Here is a 21,529-nt window from a genome sequence, read left to right on the forward strand (position 1 = left end):
TGGCGAAAATTTTATTTTTCCAAAATCACACGGAAAGTTTTATGGATTTATAGCACATTTTGTTATCTGTTCAAAACAGTATGTATTTTTTGTGTAGGACCATTTTTGGCCAAGTTACAGCAAAAAACCAAAAGAAAAAATTTCAATTTTTGTCAAAAACTGAAATTCCGAATTTCCAAAAAAAAAACAAAACCGTTTTTTTCGCTAAAACAAAGCAAATACTGATTTAAAGTATGGAGTGTCATACCTTTCTGAACTCGTTATTAAATTTCCTAACGATTGGCATTTAAACCTTGACATTTTATGTATTTTTAATTTTTCGCAAAAAATCATGGGGTACCCCCTTATAAAAAAATTAAAAATTGGCGAAAATTTTATTTTTCCAAAATCACACGGAAAGTTTTATGGATTTATAGCAAATTTTGTTATCTGTTCAAAACAGTATGTATTTTTGGTGTAGGACCATTTTTGGCCAAGTTACAGCAAAAAACCAAAAGAAAAAATTTATATATTTGTCAAAAACTGAAATCACGAATTTCCAAAAAAAAAAAAAAACAAAACCGGTTTTTTCGCTAAAACAAAGCAAATACTGATTTAAAGTAAGGATTGTCATACCTTTCATACATTTCTGAACTCGTTATAAAATTTTTAATCGATTGGCATTTAAACCGGGACATTTTATTTTTTGCCCATTTTTCGCAAAAAATCATGATCCACGGGGGGTGATATGATATATAAAAATATAGGCTGACCTCCTTTGAAATTCACCTTGAAATTTAAAATCATCAAAAGATATTTTTGCCAATTTGAAGTCTCGCTTAAATCCATTTTCGTTCATCGCTTGTTTTTCTTGTTTCTATTTTTGTTTATTTTCAATCTGAACACCAAATGGCTTTGAGAGCTATTTAGGATTTTATAGGACTTAAAGGGGGCTCTATTTATAAGCAAAAACAACAGTGAGTCAATAAACCGAGCAAAAGATCTTTGAATTTTCGAGGTCCGTTCTTCATTGTCATTGTTTCGTCATTTATTTGTCTACTGCTGCTCATCCTTACCCGAAAAACAAAAAAAGCACACCCCACCCTCCTTTGTTTCTTTTGTGACATTTCATTTCATTTCGCCTTGCCTTGCTTTCCTTGGTTCTGATTGTTTATTTGTTTTTCATCAGATTTCCACTGCCGCATACAACACCACCCCCTCTATACATGTATATATAATGCTGAAAGGCCCACCGGCCCCGATTCATTAGCATTCGCCCGACCAGATCCCAAAAAACCGAGAAAACAGAGGAAAGGAAATTTATTTGGAGGGAAGCCCCCTGGAGGAATTCGAATTCAGTTGTTTGTCTTTGTTTGTTGTGACCATTGTTGTTGTTGTGTTTTGCCTGTTGCTTTGGCCAATTGTTGCTGTCCTTTGTTACATTCCATCTCGTTCCGTTTCGACGCTTATGACATGATGGCAAATTCCTTATAAGCCTATTATTAAACCATTTATATAATAATGGTTTATCATGATCAGTGTACCCAAAAAAAACTTGATATGAAACGATGATCGATTTTACGTTACGTGGTATCAAATTTGACTTGATATGCTGGAAATGTAAACAACACTCGTGTAATTTTAAGCGCTATCTCGCTCTATTTCGAATTGAGAGTGTATTTCTCGATCGCACTCACGTAAATTAAATTATCACATTGCTGCTTCCTTTCTTTATCGAAGTCAGAGAATCTCCGATATGCCAGAAATTTACCATGCGCATATCGATTTAACCGCGACGTGTTTTTTTGTGTCGATGTATTTTCAAGACTCATCTGAAACCGCTATTGATACGAAGATGAATCCTTATTATGTGACAGCTCAACATCAAATGGATTACCAGTTGAAGATAAACAATCAATATAATATTTTGTTTTACTACCCATCTATTTTTAAAGACCCTCTGGTGAAACCACCAAATTAAACAGAAATGAGGTAAAAATTGAGAGGATACTCGTATTCGTATGTGGGAAAGGAGGAGCGGAGCATACATCCCCACATTTTGTGGCCCTTTTTCCAGGAGGAGGAGCCCTTCTCTATATACTGGGGGGCTTTATGTTTATAGTACATGTACACAAGTATTTATGCTTTTCAATTTTAGTGCTGCACCTGGCTGAATGCTTGGGCGGTGGGTAGCAGCTAGCTGTTTTGCCTGGTTTTACCTGGAGAGCAGGTGAGCCAGTGCATTCAGGGCCAGTCACGAACATCACCCACACATAAAAGCACAAGCAAACACACTGGGTAGGTAGGTGTAGGTAGATAGGGACATTAGGAACCCAGTTGGAGGGGGGAGATTCCTGCTAATCTGGCAAACACCACCACACAAATTGCAAGGAAGGGCTAACAAATCTATGACCAAACGGGAACGTTTTTGCATTTTGGAAATTTCATAGAAATTTCACAGAAATTTCCTAGAAATTCCAGCAATGAGCTTGCATTATTTTCATCATCCGTTTGTCCTTCAAAAATAAACTCCCAATTTCCACCTTAGCCAAAAATATATTATCGAGTCTTTTCAACCCCCCGGCAATTCTGCATTTCAATTCATTTCGTTTTATGTGCGCTACGTTTCATGATTATTTATTTCGAAATACGTTTTACGATCCCCGTCCAACGGTATTCAATGATTTATTATTATTATTATCGCTATTATTATTCATAAATTGCATTGAATGAAAAGCGGAAAATGTTCCAGATAATAAAATAAGCACCTAGCGAAAGGAGGAAAATGTAAAAATAAAGAAAAAGGGAAAGAGTAGCAAAGTACTCTTAAACTAGACAAACAATTTTAGGTATCTTTATTCAAATTTCAAGATATTTATATTGTATTTAAAATTCTCTCTTGATAGTTTGCATTTTCATTTCCCCACTGATAAATTTGCAATTTTGGCTTTCGGTTTTTAAATGGTCAAGGGAGCAAATATGTATTTAAAACCATATGAAATTTGAGTGTTTGCCTGATGGCGAAAGATTGTGCAAAATTATTACCAAAGTTGTTGGCCAAATAAAAGAATCGATTCAAGATTTTTATTCTCCATTCGATAGCCTGTGAAACTGGAGCACAGACTTTCCTTTCCCCTGCTTTCCCCGCTTTCCCTGCATTTTTGCCACCATTGCATTGGCAATTTCGTCGAATTGCGCTAAACTTTATGCAAATCGAATGTTTCAAGTGCAATTGAAAAGTTGCATTTTCTCCACTTTTCACTACTTTTCAGCATGACTACCACGAACTCTGTCTGTCCTGGGGTAAGAAAAAAAAGGAGAAAAAAAATACATGGGGTTAACCAACAAAAATTTAGACAAATTAATTTAGTAAAGAGAAGCCGGGAAAGGGAAAGACCAAGACAAAACAAAAGAACCGCAGGCAATTTCCTTTCACCCCTTTGCACCACCTTTGACCCCCCCCCATTTTCCACCCAGGATAATCCATTTATTCAGCTGACTGCAGTCAATATGCCGCAACTCGTTTAACTTGAGCAAATTTTCGGGCTCCTAAGCCGCAGCCAAAGTTTCACTGGCAGTTCGGATCAACTGGTCTTAAGACCCACTGCACACACAGTGCTCCTCCTCCTCCTCAAAAACATAAAAAAAAAAACCGGAGAATAGAAAAAAATAGAAAAAGCACACAGCTGCCAAAGTTTGACTTGCTTAAGCGTCTTTCAATCTTCAGTCTTCGGTGCGCAAAAAATCAGACTTCTCTAAACGCAAAGGAGCTTAGCAAAAGTGAATTTTAAATTCCCCCGAAATGTAGGCAAAGAAAGCGCTCAGTCAATTTGCAAACAATTTTGGTCGAATACGGGGTTAATGTCCTTCAAAACAACTACACACAATCCAAAGAAATATTTAACATTTTTATTTAATTAATTATATAATTTGCAAGTTAGGCGAGTGACCTAACTTGCATTGGGCACACGTCGATTCTTCTATTGTTCCGCTAATGAAATGATTGTTAGATTTCCCCACGCCAGCAATTAATTCATTTACCTTTCGCTGTAAATAAAATATAAAGCATTTTCTCCCCTTTTTTCCCTTTTTTCGGCTGCTGTCTTTCCGGCTGGAGTTGATCCATTTTGAGGGCCACAGAATATGGATAATGCCCAACAATTGAGTTGCTTTTCGTCTGCTTCTCGGTCTCGCCGGCGCGCAGTAGCTTTTCCTGCCTTTCCCCGGGTTTTTCCTGCTGGTGCTCTTCCTTCTGCTCTGAATGCTGAGTGATTTCAAGGCATTTTCAAGCGATTTCCGCTTCTTGCCTGCAACTTGCGTGCTGTTTGTTGCAACTGCAGCTTGTTGCACATTGTGCCAAATACTGCAGTTCACAAAGGAAATTGCGTGGGAAACAGATACAATTTCGGATTTTATTTCAGAGCCTCTTTTTCCACATGTGCATACAAATGTGTGTGTAAGCTGGGGCAGATTAAGTTGCACTTCAAGTAACATTTAATCGCTTGAAATGCATTTGAAAAGGGCACTCGTCCTTTTTTGCTTCCTACACAGAAAGAAAAAATTAGTCATGGGGGTAAAATTTGTATAAATAAATTAATAAATAATAACATAAAATGATAATATTTAAATAATTAATATAATTTCGGCTTAAGCCAACGATCGACATAAATGCGATATCAAATTATTTTCTTTCTGTGCATCGTTTTCGGATGCAAGGCAACTTTAAACTCAGAGACCTGTACTTTCACTCCATTACAGTCTAATTAATGTCAGCCACATTGTTCTTCATCCCGCTTTTCTCCTTTCTCTTAACATAAACTAAGTTAAGGAAGAACAGAAACTGCTACAAAAATACCCATAAAATTAAAATAAGTAGCAGGGCATTTAGTGAGAGCTGCTGCACGCGAAAAAGGCAGTAGAATGTAGAAAGTAGAAAACAGAGAGAGTCTAAGGGCTTTCGACTGCCACGCCCCCTCCACATAAATCTGTTTAATTAGCCCCGAGAAAGTTTAACTTGGCGAAAGTTGAACTTTTTCTTGAATGCCATTTCCCAGGGAGCATTCCCGGCAGCTGGGATCAAGAAAATATATCTGACAGAAAAATAAAATTATTTTATTTGTTTCGATTCATGATTTATTTAATTAAAGTGCAGAGATTAAAAAAATTCTTGTAATTTAATCTGAGTTTATAATTGTAAAATATTTCGAAACGAATTTTTATTTCTAGGGAATTCAAAAGCTTTTAAGAAATTACTCATTTAATATACCTATTTTCCATGCAATTTATTTTTATTTATTTATTTTCCTTGCACAGTAATCAAACCTTCGGCAGTTCTTTCGGCGAAATTCGCCCCTTTTTCGTGTTGGTATTTATTGTAAATTTGTTTCCCTTTGGCCCAAACGATTTTCGCTTTAATTTCAATTATCAAATGCTGACACCCAGAAAGCTTCAGCCGAAAGATAAGCAGGTGGCTTGTAATTTATAGCTTTTTTCGCCTCTTGTCTTGTCTTGTGTTTTGTGTCTCATCCAGAACATTTTCCATTTGCAGGTAAACACGGGGAATTTGCCAAGGAAATTATCATCATCGGAGTCACGTAATTAAAACGAAACGTAAGACTCGAGAAAGAAGAGCAAATATTTGCATTTTCCGGTGGAAGGGCGGAAAGGGAAAAACGCTGGCGGGGCTAATAATAAACTAAGGCCGAAGGACTAAGGACTAAGGAGCCAACAACTACCGACGACGACCGTTAACGTGGCCATAACAGTTTGCCAGTTAGCGCTACAGTTACCGCTACAGTTACTGCTCCACTTACACTGACTGCTGATAATAAAACGTCACAGACCGAATCGAAGAAGAAAAAAAGCTGAGCGCACTGAGCGAAAAGCGAGGAGCGTTCGTATACATATATATCAACAGTAGTCAACAAGGACAACCAGGACACCGAGGAAACTTCAAGGATTGCAGGATGCGGGGCCGTCACTTGCGTCGCCGATTCAGCCTGCAGCCCTCGTTCATGAAGGATGACAATGCCGAGGATAAACCAAAGCGTGACAAGTAAGTTATGGCTGAGTGAACCACCCATCCCACTTAAAAGCACCAAAAAACACCAAAAAACAAGAAAAAAAGGGCTAAAATGTAGCATATGTACATGGGTTTTGCATCTCTCACCTGGAAAAGGGCAAAAAACGTGCTCTTTTATGCAAGCACGCCAATATTTATGGTTCATAAAAAGCGCAGAAACGCACAAACTGTAGACCTCCAAAAATAGTTTACACACATTTCTACTTTAAGATTAAATCGCTATATAGGTGTCTAAAAGTATGCTACAATATATTTTAAAACTAAAACTGATGTGAATTCATACAAAAAAGGCGACTATCTTTTATTCCCTGTATACTTTTAGACACCCTCTAAAATATGAATTAGTACTGCAAATTTATTATCTAAATCGTTTAAACATTTTTGTTTTTTTTTTTATAATTGCAAATAAATTCATAAAACAGTTTTAAGCTGTAAATCATTTTTTGTTTCTAGGTTGCCATGACTTTTAAAAATAAGTCCAGCATCATAAGGCCATTAAATTATTTGCAATTCACTTGCCAACTAGAGAATTTTTCTAAAAGTGTAACCGAGTCATAAATTAGTCGCTATTTAGTAGAGGCGCATTCTAAAATCATGCTCGCAATATTTATGGCTTTGGTGGTAAATGTTCTTGAACAAATAAGTGCTCGCATGTATGATGATGATGTACGACGAAATGAGATGCCTTCAATAAATTGCCCTCTCTAATGCAATGCAATTTAACCACTAATACCGCCCACAAATCCATATTATAGCCGACTATAAATATGTGTGGGTGGCATTCACCATTCGCCATTTAACATTTAGCATTTGGTATTACAGCGTGACAAACGGCGGACACGTGTAAGTCTTAGTTGGGGGGATTTCATCCCGAAATCCGGGGGAATCCCCGGATAGCAAAGCCCGGCAACCCAAAGTTAACCCAAGATAACCAGTCAAAGTGTCAGAAAGTTGAAGTGGCCCCAAACTTCAATTGCTGCCCGCAATAATTGCAAAAGAATTTTGTGCAGTCGAGGAAGCCGAAGGGAAAGAGAAAGGAGTGCAAAATTCCGAGCTGAACTTTATCAGAAAAGTGTCGAGGAAAGTTTTCCTGCCAAGGACAATGTGGTCAGATCCTGCGATCCCATTCGATTCGGCAGAAGATATTCAAGAGATGGCAGATGAGCGGGCAGCAAATAATATTTTCAACTGGCATCTATGTTTTCACTTTTTGGGGTAACATTTTCATTTCTTCATCAAGTTCAAAGGACGCAAAAAGGGAGGAAAACCAGAAAATGAGAATGAGAATGAGAAAATGCGAAAGGGAAACGGTTTTCCGTAGTTTGCATACTTTTCCTTTGTTTCGCCTGTCAGGACAAGAATTTCATGTTCTGCGGGCCTTTGATTACAATTTTCTTCTTGTTTTTGTTTTGTTGTTTTACTTTTCCTTTTCCCCGTTGGGAAAAATATTTATAGAACGCCAAGGAAAAGGTGCCAAAAAAAAAAAAATAAATAAAAGACAAGACAGAATTGCGCTTATTAAAGTCAAATTTGATCCGCTGTTGGTTAGCCGTCTCCCGTTGAACAATTATGCCACTTCTGCTCCTTCGATTCGGATTCCAGCCCGTTCTCCCTTGGATTTCCCTGATTTATCGTTTCGCAGGACGAAGGAGGAGCTGTCATCCTCGGATTCTGCGGCTTTGTGGCCATTGTCCAGCCGGAAATGGCATTGGATTTCATCGCAGATGTGCCGTGTTCTCCACCCGGAATATTTCCTGTTCCTACTTTCGCTGTCAACCACCAGCAGCAGCAGCAGTAGCCGAGATAAGGAAGTTTCTTCTTTCAACTTTCAACATTCAACATACACATGTGGCATTTTGTACATTTCGAAAACAGACAACCGCATTATAAAGAGATTCTCCAGTATTTTATTTATATGTTTTTATAAATCAAATATAATTTATATACAGCATTTGATATTTTACAAAAGTGAGCTACAACACTACACAGAAAAAAATTCGATTTGAAATATGGTCAATTCATATCAAAATAATTCAAATTTAACAACTATTTTAAAATGCCAAATTTAGTAAAATAATATGTAAAAATATATGTATGGATGACGCGATCTATTGGATATTTTGTTAATATTTTTTCTGTGTTCATTGTTTTTTTACAAAGTTCCATAAATCTTGAACGCAACTATGTTTTGGACAGCAACTTTAACAGCTAAAAACTAATAAGTAGAAAGTATTTATGGCAGTTTGTTTAACTCAACTGTGGGCAATCCATAACTTTTCTATTTATATTTTATATATTTTTTTAAAAAGAGTTAAATCAAGAGCACAATAATCGTTTATCGTTTAATTTATTGCTAGTTATTCTTTTTGTTCGAAATCCATTAAATCTGCCACATTTTGAGGATGTATTTCAACCGTTTCATCCCAAGCTTTAAAGCTGACATCCGTTGCCAAAGACAAATAATTCCCCCGATTCCCAATTAATTTTCAGGCAGACCACCGAACACACCTGCACTATATACTATATAACTATATACCATTAAGCATATCGTTTATATACCGCTCTGTTTATAGAGTGAGGGTCCTTTTGTTTGCTCTACTTTCGCAGTTGACGCTTTGTGATGTTGCCGTAATGATTAATTTTAAATGTGGCGCACAGATTTAATGAGTCGCCCATGGGGATAAAGTGAAATCCATTGAAATTTACAGCGAGTGGTGGGGAAGGGGGGTTTTGGGTTTGTTATTAAATCATGCATCAAAATGGAGAGAAAAGCCTTTGCGCGGAGACCCGCGAATTAATTGAATTGCAGCGAACTTAACTCACTCAAGTCACGTTTTATGTTTCATGTTTTTCCATGTTCTACCTCACTCTCAACCATCAACTCTCAACGCTCAACCCAAAAATCACGCATACGCAGAGTGGGCAGGAATAACGCGGTCGACGATGCCATCGGACCGGCCAACGCCCGCCACAAAATCGTCGTCATGGGCTCTGCCAAGGTGGGCAAGACGTCGATAATCACCCAGTTTCTGTACAACACATTCAGCACCAAATACAAGCGGACCATCGAGGAGATGCACCAGGGCAACTTCTCCATCGCCGGCGTTAGTCTCACCCTCGATATCCTGGACACTGCCGGTTCCTATGAGGTGAGTAAAAATGTGAAATTGTGCACTGTGAAAGTATGACTGAATTTCGTTTAAATCAGAAATATCGATATTATCGATAAGAAATGTATACTACTCTCAGTCAAATGGAATAAAATCTCTGATTTTTGAAACCACTTAGGCAATATAATCGATAGCAATATAATGCAAAATTACAAAACCATCGATAATGTCGATTACCTATCGATAGTTTTGTCATTTCCCAAAAATCGATGGTTTTAAATATCAGCATTTAAATTATTACAAATATTTGAAAATACTTTATATATTACATTTCATTTGTATTTAAGTTGATTTTTAATAGAACAAGTCAAGTTCAATCAGTACTTATTTGTTCCCAGTGACTGCGGTAATGGGGTGCAAATATTTTTATGAGTGCACCCACTTTCCACGCTGGCTTCATTAAGTGAATCAAATTGTTTGTGGCCATGGTGTAAGTGGGTTGGGGGGTATGGCTGGCACTCATGCTGGCTTATCCTGTGGCAGGACTTTCAGCAGCAGTTTCAGTTCCCCGTAGTCCTCGAGCAGCAGCAGCAGCAGCAGGGCTTTTAATTTTAAATAACCAACTCTAATGGGCTGCAACAGGGCGCCAGCAGCATTTAGTTGCTTTTCAATATTATCAAAGGGCTGTCGCCGCCCAGGTTTCTGGATTCTGGCTACTGGATGCTGGATCCGGAATCTGCTGGGTACATCTACTGATTTTCCAGGAGCAGCCTTTACCTCACCTGGCCATCTCATAATCATCATCATTATTATCATCATCCAGCTGGCTGCAGCGGAAATTACAGCCTGCGATTCAATTTCGCTGGCACTTCCGCTGCGCGTGAATTGAAATGCTCTCTTGTTCATGAAAGGCGAACAGCGGGGGGGTTGCCCGAAGTGGGGGCGAAGTGGGCGTGGCGCACCTTACTCTATACATACATACATACACATACCTTATGAATGCAGGCACACAATGCGGGATATATGCTACTACAAATGGAGTCAGTCAGGCAGAGATTGCAAGCCCAGTGAAGCCGAAGCCAACTGAACTGTGACTCTCGACTCGACATTCAATGTTCGATGTTGTGTCCTTGGCGAAAAATGAGGAGCACTTCATATAGTGTTTGCACTGAAACAAAATGGCACTAGCATTCTATGGAATGTTTTCAAATATATTTCATATTGTTTAAATATTAATTAATAAATTATTTTATAATAATAATAAACTAAGTTCTTAATATAGGTGTTTATTTTATTTCTAATAAAAACTAAAATAAAATTCTAGAAGTACCTTTAAAAATACCGAATAATACTTAAAATACTTTTTTGTCCGTATTATAGGTTAAGTCCTAATAAATAGCCTAGTTTAGTTGAGAATATATCTTATTAGAATCATATAGAAATATATGTTTAAAGTCAAGTTGTTTAGTTGACATCCTTAGAAAACAAATTCTTTTTTTTTTTTTGCCGTGCAGTCTATAACATATTCCATCTTCCATTCGATTTACGGACAATGCAATCGTACAGCACAGATATGGAGGCCAGAATGGAACTAATGAAACACGGATTCGCAGGGCAGCTCATGCGAAGCCCTGAAAGTGGGATAATCATTTGGAGTTAACTCCAAAATCAGGCCAAATCGCAACCCTCGCCTGATGGATGCCCAAATAAACACAAGATCCCGCACCCTTGGAGGATATATGTGGTGTAGTTTGTGTATAACAACCAAGCTGGCAAACTGGCAAAGTGGCAACCCGGCGAGGCATAAATTTTAACACATTCACGCATTGCTCATAAATTTTACGACCCCTGCTGGGGGGTAAAAGGGGGATCCATATAGTGCCTCTACCCCGAAAACATAAATCGCCTAGTGGCAGGTCACATCATGGGCTGTGTTGTGTGTATACTACATGTGTTTGGTGCGTTGGGTTAATAAGAGTGGTCCTTCGGTCAAGTCTGGTGTCACATAATCCTGATATATGCGTTGATTGCGAAGGGATTTTCATTTTCAACCCCACTAAACACACACAGCCGCCCGTGGAAAGTGCACTTTTTCATTTTCCAAACGCATTCGTCATCGCTGCACGGGGCACACGGTGCGGATGCGCAATCATTTGCAGCCAAGTGGCCATAAGCAAGTGGCATTGTCCTTCCTGGATTCCATTTGAAAGACAAACAGAGAGGACAGGGTCAAAAGGACAGTGCGTTTCACAGCCTTAAGGCGATTTATTATATATTTTTATAAACAATTAAATACTTCATTTAATAATTCAATCAATTTAAATGAATTTAATCCCTGTTGCTCAACCGCATTTTAATCAATATGATGTAATAAATCCACACTCGTAATGAAATGCGTGCAAAATAATTAAAGGGATATTATTATAATTATTTATGCAATTAAAATGTGCCTTTATGGAGCAGTCATTCAGCTTTAAAAAAATACCGAGAGAATTCAAACAATTGTTAGCCAAGCGAAACGCACTTTAAGCTCCCTTCCATTGCTTTGGGCCATAAACTCTCGAATTCCGCAGCTTGGCCAAATAGTTTTCACGCTGGCTTAGTCCCGCAAGGTTCCGCCATGCGTATGAGTGATATTTTTGCGTGTGCCAAAAGATAACACACCGCAGGCAGCCCTCCGACACACACCCTTGTTTCCGGAGGCCCCCTTTTCGCCACCCCTGGTCAATATTTGTTCCGCATTTCCAGCGGCAACTGAAAATTACTGGCAAAGCAGGGCGAATAACTCCCCTGTTTACGTTTACCTTTACGTTTACCTGCTGCAAATGGTATTTGCACAAAAATTCCAATTTGCAAATATTTTTAAAACACACACAGTGGTGGCACAAATAATATCACCGTTTACTCAAGTTTTTTGTCTTAATCCTAATAGTCGAATAATATAGTATTCAATTTATAAACTAAATGTATTATATATTATAATTATAAATTATGAATATAATAGTGGAATATTAACTCAGTTAAATAGTAATGTATTTAATGGTATTTTTCCCTTCATGTCGACGTGGAAATTACCCTTTATCCGCCGAACACTGATAATTGTAATTGAATTGGGCTCGGCTGGGCTGGAAAAAGTGGCAAAATAAAGCTGCCATTGTTTGCCAACCAGGCTGACATGTAATTGGATTCACCCACCCTTTTTTTTTGCCACACTTTACATTTTCCATTTTTCAAATCAATAACGCAAACGTTATGAGTCCATAATGGCATTTTAGGGGGGCTGTTTTCTTTTTTCCCCCTATTTTTTTTTAGGTCTCAAATTAACCCGAACTGTGTTCAAAATTGATCACACATTTCTGGCCACAAGCGCTTTTTTTAGTGCACACGGTATTGTTTTTCACAGCAGTAGAAAAGAAACCAAAAAAAAAAGAAAGGGAAAATAACGGCTAAAATAAACTTTTTTTCCGTGTGGACTTCCACCGTTTTTACCTCTGACACTATCATCGTATTGCACTGGCAGCAAGAGTGAAGTATTTGCAGGGCTTTCAGAGGAATTTAGCCAAACGGAACAATCAGTTTGGCCAATTAGTGAGTTACCATACCATATTTGTTTTGTCACAAATAGTTGTCATACCAGCCAAATGATTTAACAATTTTTCTTTTCACTCTAAGTGCTTCTATAATGCTTCCAAAATTCCCTATAGTTGTAAATTTTGCCATTGTTAAATCAATGATGGATTCCCGGAACGGAATAAAGAGTCTTCTTTTTTCCCCCTTTTAGTACAGAACTACTATACTAGTTTTTATCCGATTAGAAAACGAAAAGCTCCCTTTTGTCCGATATTAAAATTTGTTATTGACAAAGACTTGGCTTGGCTCAACAAAATAAAATAAAATAAAATGAAAAATAAAAAAGGTGAGGGCAAAACGGAAATTCAATAAATGCAGAGTTTTCCCACACAGAACGGCACGTGTGAATCAAGTTAGTGAACTTCAAACTAAGTTAAAGTTTTTGCATTTTGTTTCAGGTTTAAGCCGAATCTAACTAAGTGCAATTTGAGTGCGTGTGTTTTTTTTGTGCTTCGTTTTTGTTTACCTTGGCCCGATGTGCGAATGCAATTGGCAAGAGTGTGTGGCTGGCATCAGTTTCCATGCTCAAAGCCAAAATTGAATCAACTTTTGTCGGAGGGACTTAAATTTAGAGAATATGTGCGATCTGGGGATAGATTCCAGAAGCGGCATTTGCATTTCCCATTTCCCAGCAATATTTGCCAAATGATTGCCATTCGACTTTCCATTGGCATCTATCAATGAAAAGCGCAAAACAAAATTCACACAATTGGGAGTCCATTGAGAAATCAAGAGCTTGGCATGTGAAAAGGATAAGCACTGGAAAAAATATCAGATAACGCTACTACTAAAAGGAGTGCAATCAGTAAATCGACTGCTTGCACTGCTTGCATTCCATGAATTGTTTTGCTCATAACTTCTTAATGAATGCTCTGATTTTAAAATTTTATTCTACATTTTGATTTTCTTAACTGACTTTCAAAATTGTTTTCCACTTTTTTAGTTATGAATAAAATACCTTGTAGTTTCAATAATATATTTATTTCAATTTTTTGCACAATTTTTTTAGTAATACTTTTGTATTTTTCGGTTGTTTATTTTATAGAAGATATTGTGATATTTTTAAAATCTTGGTCATATTTTTTCTTCGTGCAGCAAGAGTACAGTAAAAGCAGAGCTGCCGACGACAGGAAGCGGCTCAGGATTGAGGATTCGGGATCCAGTATCCAGGATCCTTGTGGTGTTGGTTTTGGCTTGTCGCCTGTGTAACAAGTGGGAAATTGACTGAGGGGAGTAAATTGGGCCACGGGGCGTATGTGGAATGGGTAGCAGAAGCCAGAAAGAGCAGCAGAAATGCACAAAATACTAGAGAAGGCAAAGTTTTCGGGTCAAAAGATGAGCTTCTGTGTTTCCATCTTGAGCGTGTGTTATTTACAGTAATATGCTATCATAACAAAGGGAGCAAAAAAAAAGCATTTCCAACTCGTTTTTGATGAGATGAAAACATCGGTTTTCCCGGCAAAGGAAATAGAACGAAAAAAAAGAGAAGCTGGGGAAGAAAAAAAAACGGAAGAAAGGAAGTGCCCCAAAATGGAAATTGTCTGCCACATGAAAATGATTCAGCAGCATGCGAGCATAAAGCTAAACAAATTTCAATGGAGAGCTGGCGCAAAAAAGCGAACAGGACACACGGGCTGGGTTTAAATTTTAAGGTAAAATTCCACAGGCAAAAAAGAGGACGAAGGACGAGGACTAAGGAACTTTTCCAGGAACTTTCCTGGTAAAGCCTATTTATAAGGAGGAAAAAGGTAAAAGTAAATAATCAGGTGGACTTGAATGAAAATAACCGGAATAGTTTGCATAGATCTCTACTTTTGTCGATTTATTTGGTACTTTAATACTTTAGGATGAAAATGATAAATAAAATGTAGATTATATTACCAAAATATTATTTCCAATACTCAAAAATAAAATACTCAATAATACTCGTTTAAATTCAGATTTTTTTTTTTAAATAATTTAAAAAGGAATTTATACGAGTTCAAAGTTTAATATATCTAAATGGTTCTCAGCTTTGATGAAAAAAAATTAAAATAAATAACCGAAATATTATGTACAATATTTAAAGAAAAAATATTAGAATATTTCAAGTCCAGAATTTATATTTAAAGGATTTATTTACAAAGATATTTAAATTCAATTCCTGTCTGATAATATTGAATTAAACGCTCCTAACAATTTGTTGTCCATTTGATGGTGCTCCCTACAATTTGCAATCATTTACCCTTTGCCGAGAAAGAGATATTTATATTTATCCAGATTGGGGTTTCGGGTTCAGATTGAGATTCAGGTTAGGGTTCAAGTTCAGGTGCAAGGTCAGGGTTTATCTTTCTCCCTTCTTTTTTTAGGGCTATCTGAACTGCACGACACTTGGTTGGCCATTGTGTTTTTTTTTTGTGTTGTTTCTGAGGGCTTTCCTTGGGCATTCACTTTTTGTTTTCGCTCGTTGGGGTTTTTCATTTGGACTTTCATTTCTCAGTGGCCTGCACATTTCAATGGTAGCCTTTTTATTAACACGGACTGGGTTTTCTGCTCATCCCCCCGAAATTTCCCTTTCTTCCTGCCTCCTTCCTGCCATTTTCCCGGCTTTTCTCCGCCTGTGTGTGGGTACTCAATTTGAAACTAACTCGGCAGGCACATGATTTTGAAAGCCATTAGTGCTGCTGCTGGGTGGGCGGGACTTTTCCCCTTTTTCCCCACTTTTCCCCGCACTTTCCACCCATTTTTTACCCATTCATTCGCATTTTCCTGCACAACGTATGTATCTTGTGCCCAAAATGCTGCGGTTGCGGTTTCTGCCGCCAGTCAGACAAACGAGAATGGAGATGAAGACGATGCCAGTGAACTGTCGCCGCAGTTTTTCCGCTTTTCCCCAGACCCCAGACCTTTCACCAGCCTTTCCTTTCCCTTCCCCTCTGTTCCCTTTTCCCAACCATTTAAAGCTCCCGTGAGTGCGTGGCCCTAATTCGTTTCATTTGTGCTATGATTCATTTGCCATTCAGCACTTGCATTCGCAAAAATTACTTGCTGCTGAAAAGAAACCCACAAGAAGAAAAAGTAAAAAATGTATAAACAAAAAATTTTAATTTATTAATTTACTAACAATGATCTTTCCATTTGACTTATATAAGATCATATATTAAATATACTCATTTTTAAGTACCAAAATATTTTTGTAAGGTTCCCAAAAAAATCGAAATTTTTGTTCAGTTCATTCCACATCGACAGAGCTAGCCAAAAATCGACGGAGAACTCCCAGTTGTCCTGGGACTTTGAAAGATTCAAAACACAATTCACAAATTGTACACATGCGAACTCAGTTTTGGGTTGGGTTGGGTTGGCCGTCCTGCCACAATTGTGAACATGCAATGACAGGGGGGTCATATGTCAGAGGTGGGGAATAGGGGGGGCGCATGGCTGAGGTCAGGGTCACTGTGGTGGGGCCATCAAGGACCTTTAATTAAACCAGAGACAAACAGGGGCACACTTTTGTGTAAATATTAATTAAGGAATTTGGGATTGCAAAATGCGGTGGGCTTTTGTCTGCATTAATGCCAACGTGATTTTCATACTTTTTAACCAGTAATTCAAAACGTTATTAAAACAATGGAATAAAAGGGGGAATTTTAATGGCAGAAAATAAACGAAAATGGCTTGGAAATGTTGGTTATTGTAAAACCTAGTTTAATATATTTATTTTACATATATTTATCAACATATATTTTTTAATAATCTTTCTCTTTTGGCAGTGCTCAAATGCACTCAAAGGCCGCTATAAAGCAAACTCAAACTGTTGCTGCAAATATTCGCACATTCGCTTCGCTTTTGCGAAATTTATTAAAATATTGCGACATGGCTGAAGGCCAAATAAATACAAAAAAAAAAGAAGAAGTATTTAGTATCATAAAAAAAGAGCTTTGGCAGTGATGAAAAACTCGTGAAAATTATCCCATTTAAAGCGCTGTGATGCGTAAGCACTTTCGTGTGAATATTTCGCTAATTTTGCAGCAATTTCTTTTCGGAAAAATATTCAGCTCGATGGCGAGAATATTAGAAAATTATGCACACACACCCGCACACACACAACACAGAGATTTCAATTTCAATTTTTTCCATTCGCTTTTTCCTTCCACTTGAGGGGAAATTGTGAAAAGTGTGAAAATGTTTAACGGGCATAGAACTCAAAATTTACATTATTATCCGTGATTATTCAAATATGTGCGTGTACGAGAGTGTGAGTGTGCTGCGAGTGTGTGCGTGTGTGACAGTAATAATATGCAAATTATCATTGAGGAAACAATTGTCGTTGATGATTGCCGTCGCTGTAATTTACATTCCTTGTTCAACACTTTTAACTCATTTCTCAGGCTTGCATTTTTTAAATTCATTTTCGCACTGCAGACATTTAAAAAAAAGGTAAAAATCGTTGGAAAATTAAGCGTAATATTTAAGTTATGGTATTTAAATACTCCCAAAATTTATTGGTCTACAAAACTATCAACATTATTTATTTATACTGTGACACCAACACGAAATCAATTATGAATATATAGCGGAAAGGCATTTTTCACGGATGTGTTTGCCTGATAGGTAATCTGCCTTTAAATTCATGTGGGAGACAAACACTGACATTCATTTCATATTTATGTGACAAGTCAACGATAAATATTGGTATTATAAATGCGTGATAGCTTTGGGAAAAACTTAATGCATAAATTAAAGAAATATTCTTTATAATAAAATGTAATTTTCCATGTGACTAAATAAATATTTCTACAATGAAATTAATGTGACAAATTAGTGAAATATGTACCTTCCTCTTTGCCCATAATATTTTTCTACTAATTCAATTTCCAAATGTTTCGTTAGCCAAGTGAAAAATTTGCAATGAAATAATTTCGCTCAACAACATTTGCTCAACTGAAATTGTTATGACAATTTAACGAAATGAAAATATAACCATAATAGTTTTTCTCCGAATTTCGCAGGGCATTTTAATTCTGCAAAACGAGAGGTGTTGATATGTATATATGAAAAACACACAGATTTTCTGGAAATGAATAACATTAGCTTTAATAAAATTATTGTAATAACTGAAAAGTGGTCACGTTTATTAAAATATATCCTCTATTAATGTTACGAAATTGGCTTCAAGTAACGAAGAATGTTAGAACTTTTCAACAAAAAAAAAATTTACAATTTTTATAATATTATTTATAAACAAATCTAAATAGAATCTATGTATTTCTTATATTTTTTCTGTAGTTTCCGGCGATGCGTGCTCTTTCTATATCCTCGGCGGATGCTTTCATCCTGGTCTACGATGTCACCGATGCCACAACCTTTGAAGAGGTGCGCACAATTCGCGACCAGATCCACGAGACGAAGGCCACCACTGCAGTTCCCATTGTGGTTGTTGGCAACAAGATCGATCTTTTAGCCGATGGAGAAACCGAACGCGAGGTGGGTAATACCAAAAATATAATAGGTCGTGGTTTTCTAATTTTAATCATTTATTATGAAAAATAAGTACGACCGCGTATTCTTCTGGATTAAAGAAAACAACCAACAAAATTTCCAAATTCAAATCATTTTAAATCAATTTTAAAATAAATCGAGAATTATTAAGACCGCGAATTCTTAAGGATCAGAGAAACCAACCATTAAGTCTCCAAATCGGAGGTCACACCGAGGTCATTTGTTCGCCTGCTCTGCTAATTTGCATCAATTTTAATTGCCCTCTATCCAAAAGGGGGAAAGTGTGACCTGACCGCTTTGATTGTTGTCTCTTCTGTGTGGGAAAATTGCTCGAAGGCATGTTTATACAATAACCGCTCCATTGTGCTTCACTTGCCACTTGCCGCCTGCCACGCCCCCCAGCTCACGCCCACGAAAATTGCTTTTTATCCAACGAAAAAAGAAAGGCGTTTTTAGCAATTATGTAAAGTTTGTCAAGCGCGCAAAACGGGAGGAGGACGGGAGGATGGGTAAAAAAGGACAAACAGTTTAATCAAAAGTTTTCTCAACTGACAGCGTGGGGTGCCAAAAGAAAGTCAGTTAAACAATTTGTCAGAGAACGCCCCAAAAATCTAAAAATCTGAAAATCCGAAATCCGAAATCCAAAAATGATGAGCCACAGTGTGAACACGGTGTTTACATGCATACATATATATTCAATATGAGCACTCACTTTATGCACTCCATTCACTTTATTTGTGGGCTGCAGTTAAACGGCAGCCAAAGGACATAAAACACTGCCCAGCTGTTTCGGATGTCACAGGCAACGAAAAAATGTAACATTTAAAATGTCAAAGTGGGCGGTGGGGCGGCAGGGCGGTTAGGGGGGCGTGGCAACATAATATCACACAGACGAACAGACAGACTCGCGGAATAAAGTGCAAACTACGCGCGAAAGTCACACAAAATGAAATGCCATCAAGTGTGGCTGCACTGTAAAAAATTCAATGCTAGAAAGAGGCATTTTTGGGTAGTTTTTGATTTTTTTGAGAAAGAAAAAACAAAAGTTTTGTCTCTTAATATTTTTCTTACATTTTTGTCTTTGTATAATAAAATTACTAAACATTTTTATTTATTTAGTCTTCTATTCATAACATTTACCTGCATTAATAAAATTGTTTTAATTTGTTACTAAAGCATAAAACAGAAGTTTTGTTTTTTGTATTTTTATAATACAATTTCTAAAGATTTTTAGTCTTATGTTCAGAACATTACTTGTGTACTTCAAAGAATTAAAAAAAAAAGGGGAGAATGAGTTTCGGGCTTAAAATTAAATACATTAAACCTTAACCAAGATAATTGTTCGCTAAGGACTTGCAAATTAATTTTTAAATAATATTTCTTACTGTGCCCCCTTCTTACTTTCGCCCCTTTCCTTGGCAGCTTTTGCATAATTAGTGAAAAGTACGCAGCATCCAGGGAAATGCGGGGTGGCTTGGAGAAGAAAGTGGAAAGCCGGCGGGCATCATAAGAACTGCAACTGCGGTTCCCTTTCCCCCGCTTTCCCTCGCTTTCCCAACTTTTGCTGTCAGCTGCATTGCAAATTTCCCCGAAAGAAACGAGCTGCAGGAATTTGACAGACGAAAAATAAAGAAAATGCCAACGGGGCAGGCGGGGTGGCGAATAAAATGAAGAATGCGATTCAGTTGAATGGGAACACAGCGACAGCCAATTAGAAATGCAATCCCTACCAGGGGATATTTGTATTCTTGTAAATTGTTAAATTGTTGGGGAAGTGCAACCAATTACAAAGATGGTATTTAAAACGAGTGCAGCCCAATGGAAAGTCTCATATTATTTTCGACGAAATGGAATTAGAAAATGGAATAGCCATATCAATACATTTATATATTTATGCAACTGGCAGCTATAAAAGAGACCAACAATATACCGTGCAATTTCTTTGTTTGTTTTTTCCCACAGAATGAAATAATCTGGTATAAAAGAACCTTAAATGTTATAATAATAATAACAACCGAGCACCGAGCTACCAGGCTCTTTTTCGGCCCGAAGTCGAAGTACTTTGCATATCTTAAGTGAGCATCATTTGGCCAGAGAATTTCTTCCCCCCTTCATAAGTTTCTGGCCCAATTTCTGGCCTCCGGGCCCCCACAGCACACCAAAGTGATTCTAATAAATTCCGGGCATACAAACTAAGGGAAACACACGCAAAAAGCTAAAAGGCGAAAAAAAGGTACGAATATGAGCCCGGGAAAGTTTGCGGCGGAAAAGTGCAAAGGAAACTCCGCTTTGATTGTGAAAACTTGAAAGCGAAAACAGAAATGGAACCGGAAATTTGAGTTGTTCAACCGAAATGTGGAAAGTTTACCGGTCTAATTTATGCAAATTTTAGTTGCATCATAATAAAAAAGGAGAATTAAAGGGGAATTTTTTGTAGGTAAATGTAGTATTTATTTATTTATTGTTAAATTATACGGTTCACAAAATTGTATATCTATGTTTTATATAGGTTATTTTGTAGGCTCTTATTTGCTAATCACAAATCACAACATTAAAACCCAAGTTATAAATGTAATGTTTATTATGTAAAGACAATTCAATTACAGTCACTTTTAAAATGTCAAAAAGTTCTGGAATTTCTTTGACATTTTATGGGTACTTCTTTGCTTTGGTTACGCTGTTTATATTGTTATAAATTTAAAACCCCTTCGCTTTTTTATTTGTTTCCCTTTTCGCTGTATTTTTTCCCGAGACAGTCACAGTTGGTCAACTTCATTGGGGGCTTTATAAATTTTAATTTGCCTTTGTTTATCTTTTCTTTGGCCTGTTTTGGCATTTTCCGTTTGCCTTATTTGTCACTTATTTGGTGTGTTTTTTTCGCCATTATATACGTAGTTATGCATAAGTAGTTTGGGGACTTTGGGGTCCCACACTGCTTTCTTTTTACCAGTCGGAGGAGCACTGCTTGCCGCTCCACCTTCTTCTTCTTCTTCCTTCTTCCTCTGGGTGTATTGACTTTAACCGAGTTCTGATATAATAAAAATGCAAATTGCCAGCAAACGCCAGACTGTCGCGGTTCTTGGCTTAGCCCCTCGATTCCTATATTATTCGCTATACACGGGGAAAAATCAGCTGAACATCAACTTTAATATTCGATATTTGCATAAAAATAAAATTAAATATTTATGCATTTTAAACTTTTTTTAAAACAAAAAAAATAATGAAAGACTTTAAAGAGCATCTGTCTTAG

General features: G+C 37.1%; 1 protein-coding gene across 2 annotated transcripts in view; it reads left to right on the forward strand.

Annotated features, from left to right (window-relative positions):
* The window catches only part of LOC108056252 (ras-related protein Rap-2b), a 46,311-nt gene that overhangs the window by 23,309 nt on the left and 1,473 nt on the right, over positions 1-21,529 (forward strand). For both annotated transcript variants that reach the window (XM_070218976.1, XM_017139978.3), the window contains exons 2-4: positions 5,528-6,034; positions 8,979-9,210; positions 18,067-18,264. In XM_070218976.1, coding sequence (XP_070075077.1) covers positions 5,946-6,034; positions 8,979-9,210; positions 18,067-18,264 — 519 coding nt within the window. In that variant the 5' untranslated portion in view covers positions 5,528-5,945. The remainder of the gene's footprint in view (positions 1-5,527; positions 6,035-8,978; positions 9,211-18,066; positions 18,265-21,529) is intronic.

This window comes from Drosophila takahashii, chromosome X (assembly GCF_030179915.1).
Source record: "Drosophila takahashii strain IR98-3 E-12201 chromosome X, DtakHiC1v2, whole genome shotgun sequence".
Classification (NCBI taxonomy): Eukaryota; Metazoa; Arthropoda; class Insecta; order Diptera; family Drosophilidae; genus Drosophila; species Drosophila takahashii.